General features: G+C 38.4%; 1 protein-coding gene across 10 annotated transcripts in view; it reads left to right on the top strand.

Annotated features, from left to right (window-relative positions):
* Positions 1 to 13,603, top strand: part of AGO2 (argonaute RISC catalytic component 2) — a 105,898-nt gene that overhangs the window by 79,109 nt on the left and 13,186 nt on the right. For 6 of the 10 annotated variants that reach the window (XM_073330041.1, XM_073330042.1, XM_073330047.1 and 3 more), the window contains 6 exons: positions 2,238 to 2,328; positions 3,467 to 3,661; positions 4,507 to 4,641; positions 10,888 to 10,989; positions 12,233 to 12,349; positions 13,039 to 13,238. In XM_073330041.1, the coding sequence (XP_073186142.1) occupies positions 2,238 to 2,328; positions 3,467 to 3,661; positions 4,507 to 4,641; positions 10,888 to 10,989; positions 12,233 to 12,349; positions 13,039 to 13,238 (840 nt within the window). The other 4 variants (XM_073330043.1, XM_073330044.1, XR_012157065.1 and 1 more) reach the window with 3 other exon arrangements.

Consider the following 13,603-nt stretch of genomic DNA (forward strand, 5'->3'; position numbering starts at 1 on the left):
ATATATATATAAAATATCTTCCTACTGTACTTTCATATATATGCATATATATACCTACTGTATTTTCCATTCCATGCATCTGATGAAGTGGGTTTTAGTCCACACAAGCTTGTGCCCAGATAAATTTGTTAGCCTCTAAGGTGCCGCTGGTACTTCTTGTTGTTTCTCCTACCTCTCTCTGTCGGAGCTGGCCAGAAAGAAGGAACTGAGAGGGAGTGGGATCAGCTGGATGCTTTATACCAGCGTTATAAGCACGTGAGCCACCCCGACAGGTACCACTGAGGGGAAAAATTCCCGGCGACTGTGCTTGAGGCACAGACACACGTATAGTAGAATGGTCATGTGCAACACATCTTGAAGAACAACAGTTATGGAAAGTTAGCAACTATTCGTTTCTCCCTCTGGGACAGTGTTTTACAATTTACAGGCAAGTTGCCAAAGGAGGTGAGACAAGAGTTTCTCACAGAATTGGATACGCAAAGGTTGGTAGCCAGGGCCTTGGTTCAGGCTGCACTGGATGCTGCCAGAGCCACAGCATTATCCATTGCAATACATAGATGTTCATGGTTCCAGTCATCAGGGCATCCTCGAGGTCCAGCACAGCATTTAAGATCTTCCTTTTGAGGGACCGACATGTTTTTTCACAGCAGACCAATGACCAATGTCATAGCCTGAAGATTCTAGTCATTGGATGTTTACTCTCCTCTCCCAAAGACGAAGCAGTTCTGTCCACTGCAGTACCACTGTTATAATTCTTTTTATGACTTGACACCAGGACCAATCTAGAAGGGAAGGGAAGAGCTAGAACAGAGTACGCCCGTTACTCAATGACAGGTGGGATATTTGTGGGAGAGGAATTCACATTGCAATTTCTTCTTGGCTGCTACTCCAGCCCCGGAGTTGGGAATGGGCTGTAATCTCAGTCCACCTCCTACATCGGGGTTTGCAGAAAATTCACACCAAAACATGACTGGTGTTGGATATTGACATTCTAAACAAGTGGATTTTTTTTGTTGATCATAGAATTGTTTTAATTGATTGTAATTTACTCTTTCAGCCAGGAAAAGAAAAAATTATTCTGAAATATTAGTTTTAAAATGACATTGTCCAAGCATTTCTTCTGAAAGATGAACACAAAGTGCTCTTCGCCTTTGAAATACTGAGAAACTTAATTTTTAAAATTAGCTGCCGAGTCTACATAGTGACTCTCCTCTGCGCCCCCTCCTCCGCCCACCACCCTTCTGATAAAAAAAACAAAAACTCCCTTTAAAATAAAGTGTCTTGTTGGGAGAGGGGAGTTGAAATTTACAACATCTAGCCTGGTGTTTCAGTGTACTTCCTCTGTCGCTTCTTAGAATGTCAGCTTTCAGACTGACCAGATTTAGCCAAAAACTCACAACACAATTGATGGAGAGGTACTTCAATAAAAGTTACTTTGAAGCATCCCTGAGAAATAGCTAAAGCTCTGGGACTTTGTTGTCTTTTTATAAAACAGACAGAAAACTCAGATTTTTTTAAAAAAAATATTTTGGTATACTTAAGGTATGCATTGTGGAATTGGGCACGTTTTTTTCAGATGCTATACATTGTGAGAAATACAATTTACAACTTTCTGTGTTTCCCCATTAAAGTAGATTGCAAGCTCTTTGTGTCTTCCTCAGTATGTGTAAAAAGAAAAGGAGTACTTGTGGCACCTTAGAGACTAACCAATTTATTTGAGCATAAGCTTTCGTGAGCTACAGCTCACTTCACCGGATGCATACTGTGGAAAATACAGATGATGTTTTTTATACACACAAACCATGAAAAAATGGGTGTTTATCACTACAAAAGGTTTTCTCTCCCCCCACCCCACTCTCCTGCTGGTAATAGCTTATATATAAAAAACATCTTCTGTATTTTCCACAGTATGCATCCGATGAAGTGAGCTGTAGCTCACGAAATCTTATACTCAAATAAATTGGTTAGTCTCTAAGGTGCCACAAGTACTCCTTTTCTTTTTGCGAATACAGACTAACACAGCTGTTACTCTGAAACCTGTCAGTATGTGTGTTCCTCACCTAGGACAATGGAACTCTGATCAGGACCTTTGATGCTGCTGCAATACAAATACTTCACAATTAGGTGTGAAAGAGGATAGTACTTGTCTATGTCACAGGTGTATTGAGGATTAATTAGTTAATATTGGAAAAGCATTCTATAAATGCTAGCTATCACTTTCACTTTGTTTTCATTAGGCCTCCGGTATTTCAGCAGCCTGTCATATTCCTGGGTGCAGATGTAACTCATCCACCAGCTGGAGACGGAAAAAAGCCTTCCATTGCTGCAGTGAGTAAACAGTGGTAATCGTTCAGCGGAGGTTGCTGTTTAAATTTAGTTGTTTGTTTTGTTTTTTTTACAGAGGTTGTGAAGGATACTGTTTATCCTACACTATGGTATTAAATAGTATTTTACTACATAGTCTAATGAAACTTCTTTTGGAGAGTTTATTGTGGTAATAATTACTCAGATATTTGTGAGGGAACACTAATTTATACAATAACTCAAACATTGCACAAAAATGGAGTTTTGACTGTAATGTCATAAAACATGGGTAGCAACCCCCCATATCTACATAATATAATACATATATTAGAAATACGTATATTATAATAGTACTGAGACACTCTACACAGTGTATTTTGGAGACCTTGTACTTTTTGTGGTTCGTTACGAGGCTGTGGTGAACTGTCTTATAATGAACACAAACTATGCAGTAATCCCCAGAAATGCACTGGTAGTCCCATGCTGAATAAAGTCTATAGAATGTTGGTGTAGTGAGCTCTCGATCATTCTGATGCACTCAGACAAGCTGCTGCATTAAGTGCTATCGGAACCTTGCAAGTGGTTTTATGGAGAGTTAATATACTGGATTAATCCAGTTTATAAGTGACAAAGACGTGGATAACAGTGAAGTCTGTATCCAAGAGGAATGATTGTTATTGGTCAGCTAAGTGCAGATGGGGTGGGATGGCAGCATTCCTTGCCACAAAGGCCACCAGGGACTCTAGGATCAGTTGGGAATCCAGGGCACCCCTATGTTTTGAACCAGTTGTGAAAACATATTTTTCTAGTTAAAGTCTATGTTAAGATTGTGCTTTAAAAATTCCTTCAGTTTTTCAGAACACAAGTTCATAGATTTGTTTCACTAATAAAATATTAATTCTTCAGTTTTAGTATTATATATAGTCACAGGTAGCCCAGAGCTCAATACTGAAAACTTTTCCCATGCACACGATAATTTTGACTGCATTTTCTCTTTTCTTTATGAACTGTATAGATTATAGCATTTTTAGTGAGGTAATGAATCATTAGTCTTTGTTTTTAAATGTGTTCTTTTAAAAAATAACCTTAAAGACGATCCTTTGTATTGGCTTGGTATTAAGCATGGGTCGTGTGTGTGTGTATGTGTGTTTGTTTTAAACAGGTTGTAGGAAGCATGGATGCTCACCCTAATCGATACTGCGCCACTGTGCGTGTCCAGCAGCATCGTCAAGAAATCATCCAAGACTTGGCTGCCATGGTCAGGGAGCTGCTTATTCAGTTCTACAAATCAACCAGATTTAAACCAACTCGCATTATTTTCTACAGAGATGGTGTTTCTGAGGGGCAATTTCAACAGGTTAGATTCTTCACACTTATGAGTTGTTGTATAATCAAAAGTCATGCAGTATGCAAAATTAGAATTATGAAAAGAAGTAAACCTGGTTTCCCCTCTGTAAAGGTCTCAGGCAGTGGCCAAGCAGTGTAGGAAAAGTATCATCACAGCTTTCAGGATCTTACTACTTCCCCTTTTCCAAAAGGATTGCACATTCTTTCACAACAAAAGAAAATGTTTTAATGTCATTCAGTTTTGAAAATTGGGTGTGTATTTGATATCTGGGACCAAATCAAGGGTTTACCGTTGAAGTTTGAGTGCACAGTCTAATAACAATGATTTTTAAAAAATAAAAAAAAGTATGTAAGATTTCTGATTTTCTCCCATTTTTCTAAATCCTACTTTGATACATTACCTCTTTCCACTTGCCCCACACAAAATTGGCAAACATCTTTTTGTATTTATTTTTCTTAGAAGCCTCATGTTTTAATGAAGTATTTTAGTATATTTTTTCAGATATATACATAGTTTTTCTGCTTTAATTTTTTAAAAATATTTACTGAGTATTTTTAAAATAATTTCACACTTTATTGCGTTAAAAAGTTCATAAAATTTGGTAAGCTCCATGCTTGTTGTCTTCATTTGAATCAGTTCTTAGACTTTACCCCATTCTTTCCCCAGTCTTTGTATATATGCCAAATCCTCTTTCTAATACTCAACTTTGTATGAACTTCCATGTCTTTCTCCACAAGCCCTAAATAGCTAATGAGTAGCAGTATAATTATTTTTATAATCTGCTGGATGTTATTAACTTTGTATGCACCCTATTTATCACATTTTTCTGTCGGTTGTGTTTCTTTCTGACTTAGGTTCTCCACCATGAACTGCTGGCTATCAGAGAAGCATGCATTAAACTAGAGAAGGACTACCAGCCTGGAATTACATTTATTGTTGTGCAGAAAAGGCATCACACCAGGCTCTTCTGTACAGACAAAAATGAACGGGTATGTTCTAAATATTCACTCAAGTTTTGGCATATTGCCTGAATACCCCACACAACTGTATCAAAACTGCCTTCTATTTGAGTATTGGTAATTTTGAAAATATCTGTGGATTAATGAGTAAATTATATTTGTGTTTGAAGAAATTTGCATTTGTCTAACAGTTGATCTGCTTTGGGATGCATATTAGGGGTGAGGAGAGCAGCAAACTCATTTTTGCCCAACATCAGTGGATATTCCCATCTCAATGTATTCCTGACACACACAAATTAGAATGCAAGGAGTTTTTTCTTAGATTGGAACACAGTTGAAAGGACTGTCAAATACATTTCAAAGACATTTTCTGTGGCATACTGAAAAATCATTATTCCAACTGTGTATATATAAATACATTTCAGTATTATGGAATTAGAGATGGAAGAGAGTTGTGTTAACTGTCAGTTCCTTTCCCAATCAGTGCAGAATTGTTCCCTTCGATGCATTTTTTTCTGGTGCTTTGTCCAGCTCAGTTTCAAATGTCCCATTCAATGATCTTTCCTTAGGAGACACTTCTACAGCCTAGTAGATCATTGTCAAGATTCCCTAATACTCAACTCCGTTTTTTTTTTTCTTTAATTTCACTATTCCTAGTTGTGCAGCTCCTCCAAAATTCCTAGATTATACATGTACCTTACCTCTTGTAAAACTTGGGATCATTGTAATGGGGGAGGTCTGCATTAAGGTCATAATCCTACCCAAGTGAGCAACCATTACACAAATAGTCCTAATTCATTGCAGTGAGATTACCAGTATTAATCAGAATTAATCAGAAGGGTTTTCAAGATCTGGTCCTAATTTACTATTCTGGGCTCAATTCAGCACTCCTTTCTGAGGCAAAACTCCCATTTGATATTGGTGGGAATCCTTTCTGCATAAGGAGCACTGAAAAGGGCTCTTAAGTACTAACAGCAGCCTTTTAAAGACAATCTGTTCTGAGCCACCAACATGGAACATAGGTTTTAAGTGTTAAAACATAGGTTTTGGTGTTTAAGAACTTCTCATTACTTATTCCATTTTCCTCCATTGAGATCTGATGGTGATTTTTATTCTTCAAACAATGAATTTTTAACAGTGAAAAGGCCAGTCCCTTAGTAAAATTTTTCTTTTTCAACTCTTTCTTGAGGCTGTTTTACCAGCATGGAGGGAAGACGAAATAGCTACTTTGTGTTCCAAGCTGTCGTTTCTGGGCTTGGCAGTAGCACAGCACTATTGGTAGTGGCCCTATGGCAGATCAGGTAATAGAACCCAGGTTTCCCACGTTCCAGTTCCGTGCCCTATCCATCACACTGCAGTTGCTGGGAACGTACTGAGTTGTATATTTTGTTTCTTCGTTTGTGTTGGTCTTCTACTATCTGTTTCTAGTAGGGCTGTCAAGCAATTAATTGCATAAAAATATGTAAAGGTGGGAAAAGCTTTCTATGTCAGTCTGTAGGCTGTTGTGCTAAAGTTTTATCTGTCCCTTGAATTGGACTGAGGTCAGTGTTTCCTTTATTTGGCTTTGTCACTTAAAGAAAAACAGTTCTCATTACAGCCTTCAAATGCAACATCTGTGTTGTTGTCCTCCTGATATTTTTTTTTAAATTGTTTGACTGCCCCTTGAAACTTACACTTCTGACATGCCTTTTATGCTCAATTCCTTGGGAGCCTTCATTTGCAAGGTAAAGTAATGTCACTAGTATATACACCTACCTAAACTGCAATCTGAGCTTCTGCTGTCCAGTGCAGTTTCCTTAACTTCCTTCCCTGCCTCCTGGAGTGGTACTAGAGGATAAAAGAAGGTAGAAAAGTAGAAAACCATCCTAGCTAGAGCCACCTTTTGATCACAACCTCTTCTCTTGGGCTCTCAGGAAAAGGGTACAGAGACACCCCCCCCCCCCTCCAATACCCTAAAGCTGGGAATCTGAGCCTCTGTTGTGCCAGAGGAAAAAACAGTGGTTTTACCCTCAGCAGCTTGCTGAGTCTCCTCATTTATTCTGTGAAGAGAGGAGATGAGAGTCATGTTGAGGGTGTGCTCAGGTAAACAAAATCTTAGCATGGAACTAACCCAGTCACTGTCATTCCCAGCTGTTGCCTTACCACTGTCTGCTATCGACATGGTTGAGCTTCCCTCAGATTGTCAGAAGCCTGTGGGGCTCATGCAATATAACAAGTGCTGTGGAGTGCCAATATCCAGTCACCCCAGGATTGGCCCACATAACATCTCAATAGAATATACCATTTCTCCCTAAACCAGCAAATTCAGCACCAGGATAGACATGCATCCCATTGAAAATTTTATAAGTTGTTGAACCAGGCATATTGGAAAGAAAAATGCCTATTATTATTTATATTACAGTAGTACCTAGAGGCTCTAACAAGACTGATGCCCTGTTGTACAAGTCACTGTATAAACACCTAGAAAGAGACAGTCCCTCCCCATAAACCTTACAGTCGAAATAGTGAAGACAAAGGATGGGAGGAGAAACAGTTACAAGAGAAGTAAGTTGTCCACAATCTCACAGCACGTCAGTGGCAGATCAGAGAGTAGAACCCAGGTTTCCCATGTTCCAATTCCGTGCCCTATCCATCACACTGCAGTTGCTGGGAACGTACTGAGTTGTATATTTTGTTTCTTTGCTTGTGTTGGTCTTTTACTATCTGTTTCTAGTAGGGCTGTCAAGCAATTAATTGCACGATTAAAAAGATTAATTGCATATTTAAAAAATAATAAATACCATTTATTTGAATATTTTTGGGTGTTTTCTACATTTTCAAATATACTGATTTCAATTAAAACGCAGAATACAAAGTACAGTGCTCATTTTATATTAATTTTTATTACAACCTAATACAAGTACTGTAATGCAATCTCTTTATCATGAAAGTTGAACTTACAAATGTAGAATTATGTACAAAAAATAACTGCATTCAAAAATAAAACAATGTAAAACTTTAGAACCTACAAGTCCACTCAGTCCTACTTCAGCCAATCGCTCAGACAAACTAGTTTGGTTACAATTTGCAGGAGCTAATGCTGCCCGCTTCTTGTTTACAATCTCACCTGAAAGTGAGAACAGGCATTTGCATGGCACTGTTGTAGCCAGCATCGCAAGATATTTACATGCCAGATGCACATGTCAGAGTCATATGTCTCTTCATGTTTCAACCACCATTCCAGAAGATGTGTCCATGCTGCTGACAGGTTCTGCTCAATAATGATCAAAAGCAGAGCGGACCGATGCATGTTCATTTTCATCATCTGAGTCAGATCCCACCAGCAGAAGGTTGATTTTCTTTTTTGGTGGTTCAGGTTCTGTAGTTTCCGCATCGGTGTTGCTCTTAGACATCTGAAAGCATTCTCCACATCTCATCCTTCTGAGATTTTGGAAGGCACTTCAGATTCTTAAACCTTGGATCGAGTGCTGTATCTATCCTTAGAAATCTGACATTGGTACCTTATTTGAGTTTTGTCAAATCTGCTGTGAAAATGTTCTTAAAACGAACATGTTCTGGGTCGTCATCAGAGATTGTTAAAACATGAAATACATGGCAGAATGTGGGTAAAACAGAACAGGAGCCATACAATTCTCCCCCAAGGAGTTCAGTCACAAATTTAATTAACACATTTTTTTTAACAAGCATCATCAGCATGGAAGCATGTCCTGAAGTATGAAGGGGCATACGAATGTTTTACATAGCTGGCACGTAAATACCGTGCAATGCTAGCTACAAAAGTGCCATGCGAACACCTGTTCTCACTTTCAGGTGACATTGTAAATAAGAAGCCGTTAGCAGTATCTCCCATAAATGTAAGCAAACTTGTTTGTCTTAGCAATTGGCTGAAGAAGAAGTAGGACTGAGTGGACTTGTAAGCTCTAAAGTTTTACATTGTTTAGTTTTTGAGTGCAGTTATGTAACAAAAAAAATCTACATTTGTAAGTTACACTTTCACAATAAAAAGATTGCACCACAGTACTTTTATGAAGTGAATTGAAAAATATTATTTCTTTTTATCATTTTTACAGTGCAAATATTTGCAATCAAAAATAATATAAAGTAAGCACTGTACACTTTGTATTCTATGTTGTAATAGAAATCAATATATTTGAAAATGTAGGAAAACATCCAAAAAGAAAAGGAGTACTTGTGGCACCTTAGAGACTAACCAATTTATTTGAGCATAAGCTTTCGTGAGCTACAGCTCACTTCATCGGATGAATGCACGGCTGCTACTCTGAAACCTGTCATCCAAAAGTAGTTAATAAATTTCAGTTGGTATTCTGTTGTTTAACACTGCAATTAATCACAGTTCATTTTTTTTAATCGCAGTTAAATTTTTGAGTTAACTGCAATTAATCGATAGCCCTAGTTTCTAGTTGTGCTGGCATTGGCTATGGTTCTTTTCCCTCTCCTGATCTCCCTGTTGTTCACGTGCATGTTTTGGCACAGAAGGATGGTAGTGGCTCTCACTCAGGCTTTTTCTTCAGAAGGAAACCTTCATTTCTGTTTTTATTTAAAAAAAAAAAAAAAGTGTGAGGTTTTTGAAAAAAAATTAAACTGCAGCGGTAAGTGTCCATTAACCATGTGTCTACACATCTTTGTAAAGGTTATGTCTGTACTAGAGAGCTTATAGCAGTGCAGCTGTACCCATGCAGCTGCGCCACTGTAAAATCTCTAGTGTAGCCCCTCAATGCCAACAGGAAATACCTCTCCCATTGACATAACTAATCCACCTCCAACGAGCATCCGTAGCTACATCAACGGGAGAAGCTTTGCTGCCAAAATAGCGCTGTCGGTGTAATTTATGTAGCTGGGGGGGGGGGTGTTTTTTCACACCCATGAGCGACATAAGTTATACCGACATAAGTGGTAGTATAGATGTAGCCAAAGTCCCTACGCTCAAAATACCTTTGCAGCTTACCTTCAAGCTTTGTGTTAGCTTAAAACCTAAATATGGCCATTTTCATCACTTCTTACTGTTTTTCTTTAAATTGCTTGGAGGCCGAAATAGAGCTTCTAGAGCAAAGTAGTTGTCTACATGTAATAAGCTAAATTTCCCTTTGTAGTCCACTGTCATCAGAGAAATGGCACCTCTTTTAAGTCTATACATGACAGACCTGGAATTTCATTTACACGTACTCAAAGCGTCACAGCGTTCATGTTAATATCTCTTCTCTTCAAAATATTTTATAAATCTTAACTAACCCTGTCTACGCCCCTATTAGATACGTATAAAAGTTCATTTCTGTGTAAGAACTTGTGTTGTCCTTTTCAGAGTGAAGAAATTAGAACAAAATTTCCCAAGGTCACAGAGGGAGTCAGTATTAGAAATTAGGACTTCCTGGCTCCTAAACCCATACTCAGGCCTCCAAATCAGTCCTCTCTATGTCTTAATATCAGCCTCTTTTTATGTATTATTGGAACTACGTTGCTTTGAAGTCTGTAGTGGGTTCAGATTAATGACTCCCAGAACTAATATATATGTGTACTTCTTTATAGATGACACAATCCCAGTTAAGGAATTGACAAAAAATTAAGGGTTGTTTGCATACGAATCTGAATATTACACCTTGAGTTTAGGGAAGGGGCCTGCCTCCAATCTTCCTCTCTCCTTCAAGTTTCAGAGTAGCAGCCGTGTTAGTCTGTATCTGCAAAAAGAAAAGGAGGACTTGTGGCACCTTAGAGACTAACAGATTTATTTGAGCATAAGCTTTTGTGAGCTACAGCTCACTTAGCTCACAAAAGCTTATGCTCAAATAAATTTATTAGTCTCTAAGGTGCCACAAGTACTCCTTTTCTCTCTTCTTCAGGCTCCATCAAGAGAGGCAACAGTGGAATAATCCCTCTTGGAATGTTAAAATGAGAATGGGAGGTGATCAGCCAGTGGCAGGAAATTTTCTCTAAATTTTATCAATTAGTATTGAAGTTTGACTGATCGAAGAAAGGAATGAGTAACTCCTGTTTTTTACTGGTGTATCTGAATTGCTGCAGCCCCACTTCAGGATTCCTGGTTGAATAAATTGTCACTTTTTCTAGTCCCTAGTGTTTGGGGTTTTTGGGTTTTTGTGTTTTTTTTTTTTTAAAAAAAACTTATATTTTGGGATTCTTGAATATATTCTAGTTCTGGTGTTTGTTTCCTTGAATATACTTTTTATTGTCCAACGGAAGGAAAAAAATTAAGTAAACTGTCATATACCTTATGGTATTTTATGATTTATTTTGTTTACATAGGTTGGAAAAAGTGGAAACATTCCAGCAGGTACTACAGTGGACACAAAAATCACCCATCCATCAGAGTTTGACTTTTACCTTTGTAGCCATGCTGGTATTCAGGTATGCTTTTATTGCGTTAATCATGTCCTTTCACTCTTGTCGGTGCTATCTATTATGCCTTTCCATTTCTCTGAAGAATCTTAATAACTTAGCTCCAAAAAACAAACCACGCCCACCCCTAAATTCAATGGGACCAATAAGGCATATATTATATTTCAAAGGTCATGCACTTATTGTGCTTCATACGTTTTGTTATCTGTTTAGATTGTTAATTTTGGGGGGCAGGTACCTTGTTCTCTTATTTGTCTGAAAAGCATCTCACTTTTACACCTGTACAAATAAACATTTTAAGGGAAAAAATTTCTCTTGCGTTGAATTCACTTGCAAGATGTATCAGACAGTGATTTTTTTTTTATCAAAGCCACAGTTTTGTAGATCCTCTTACTTACACACACGCGCGCGCGCACACACAAACTAGGGGCATGTCTACATTACAAAATTAGGTTTACTTAAGTCGACGTCCAGCCATCACTTTGGTGTTTCATCTCCACACTAGACTCTGTCGGTAGTTCACATCCTCACCAGGAGCACTTCCACTGACCCCACTGTGTGAGGCATTGTGGGGCACTGACAGCTGGAACCCTGTTGCCCAAGTACAACAGCTCTCACAGAGGTGGAGTTAAGTCAAGTCAAGGTAGTGGGTGACTGAATGAATATCTGCCGAAGAATGACTTGTATCATTAGCCTGTTGCCTTTCAAGATCTCTCTGTTGCTCCTTGCTTGAATAAATAGGCTTATCATGCAATTTATGTGGGACAAAAACAGCCTTGCTTGTCACACAAGATACTTTAAAAATCCTGGGCAATGGGAGGTAGGGGGTTGCCAGATTTGTATCTATATTATCTAGCATTCCAAATGCATCCTATTGTAAGGTGGTTCCTGTCCAGTAGTTCTGTATATACACTGGCCTGGTTTGAAATTGAAAAAAGCTTAGCTATGCCATTTGGTTTCCTCTTTCCTTTTAAATACCTTAAGAGCTACCCATGCACTTAAGAAAAATCCAGTCTTTGCATCTGCATGGGGCATCCTCCAACACGTTAAGATGATTACAGTATGCAATTTTACTAATTGTCTTCTCATGCCACAGTGAGATTGCCTTGATCCTGAGGCACAGGTTAACTCCATGCTTAAGACAATTTGCATAGAAAAAGGATTAACAAAAATTTAATGATATAATACAGAATAATAGACTGGCTTCTTTTAATTACGTGTGTAACAAATATCGGCTACCACTGTCTCACAGTTCTTTCTTTCAGCAGCTATGCTCAAGGTTTCATGCAGGATAGGCGACAATTGGTCTTTTTCAACTCTCTCACCTCTAGAACAACGTATTAAGAAATATGGAAACAAAAGTCACTTGGTAGGAATTATTTATAGGTGGCTTAATGCTTTGCATTACCCTCTCAATGTCATTCTCAAAGAAAATGGGGAAAAGAATTTAGCCTTCCTATCACAAGAGAAACCTGGAGGGATATCTGGCTTAATGTGAAAGATCCTTCAAGTTCTTTATCCTTGCGATTCTTCCAATGCAAGATATTAAATAGGTACTACTGTGCTCCAGAACCTTCGTTTAAAGGAGAGTGGCAACACACAGTGAATGTTGGAGATGCAAACAGCCACATGCCAACCTTTCACACATTCTCTACACCTGTCAAAAAATGCATGTGTTCAGCGTGTGACAGAACAAAGTTCACACTTCATATTACCGTTATCATTATCAGGTGGGCATGCATACGCAAATACATCAGATTTATGTTCCATTAAAGGGAATAACACCTAAATGAAACATGTCAGGAGGGATAGCTTAGTCCCCTAAGTGTCCTTAATTTATATTTTGAACCTGCCCCCCAGAACTTGGACTGTGGGGCATAGTCCTCTGTCCATCCAGCAGGAGGATGTTGGGTAAGAGAATCAAGTTTGATTGATAGCATGTGGTTTAGTAGAGGTAACATACTTAAAATATAGTGTTTTCATTTTCTTTTTCTACTAGATGTGGAAACTGAGAACTTCTGAAAAGCCTTTTTAATGACTTCTGTGATCTGCCCTTAGGGAACAAGCAGACCTTCTCATTACCATGTCCTCTGGGATGACAATCGTTTCTCGTCAGATGAACTGCAAATTCTTACCTACCAGCTGTGTCATACATATGTACGCTGTACTCGTTCCGTCTCAATCCCCGCACCAGCATACTATGCACACCTGGTTGCCTTCAGAGCCAGGTATCATCTGGTGGATAAAGAACATGATAGGTGAGTTACAGTGTTATGAGGTGCTACAAAATTTAACAGGAAGAAGGTATGCGGCTTTTTAAATTTGGGTTCTGTGGCATTCTCTCTGAGCAGTTCATGGGTAAATTTGGTTTCTGCTGAATAACAGCATCTGAAGAAGAAGAATAAGGTTTATAATAAAACTCTGTGAGATAGAAGGAAGATGCTGCTTCTTTTTTCCTTTTTTTCCCCTTTTTTAGTGTTACCTGTATGTACTTTCAAAAATTAAAATATGCTTTAAGGGTTGTTAACTTCTGGAATGAAGGAATCTTGTACCCCTTTGGTGGTGGATTCTCTTTGACCCTAAACTCTCTGGAATGCTGCAAAAGTGGTCCTTACATTGGTCC

Source organism: Lepidochelys kempii, chromosome 2, assembly GCF_965140265.1.
Source record: "Lepidochelys kempii isolate rLepKem1 chromosome 2, rLepKem1.hap2, whole genome shotgun sequence".
NCBI classification, from domain to species: Eukaryota; Metazoa; Chordata; order Testudines; family Cheloniidae; genus Lepidochelys; species Lepidochelys kempii.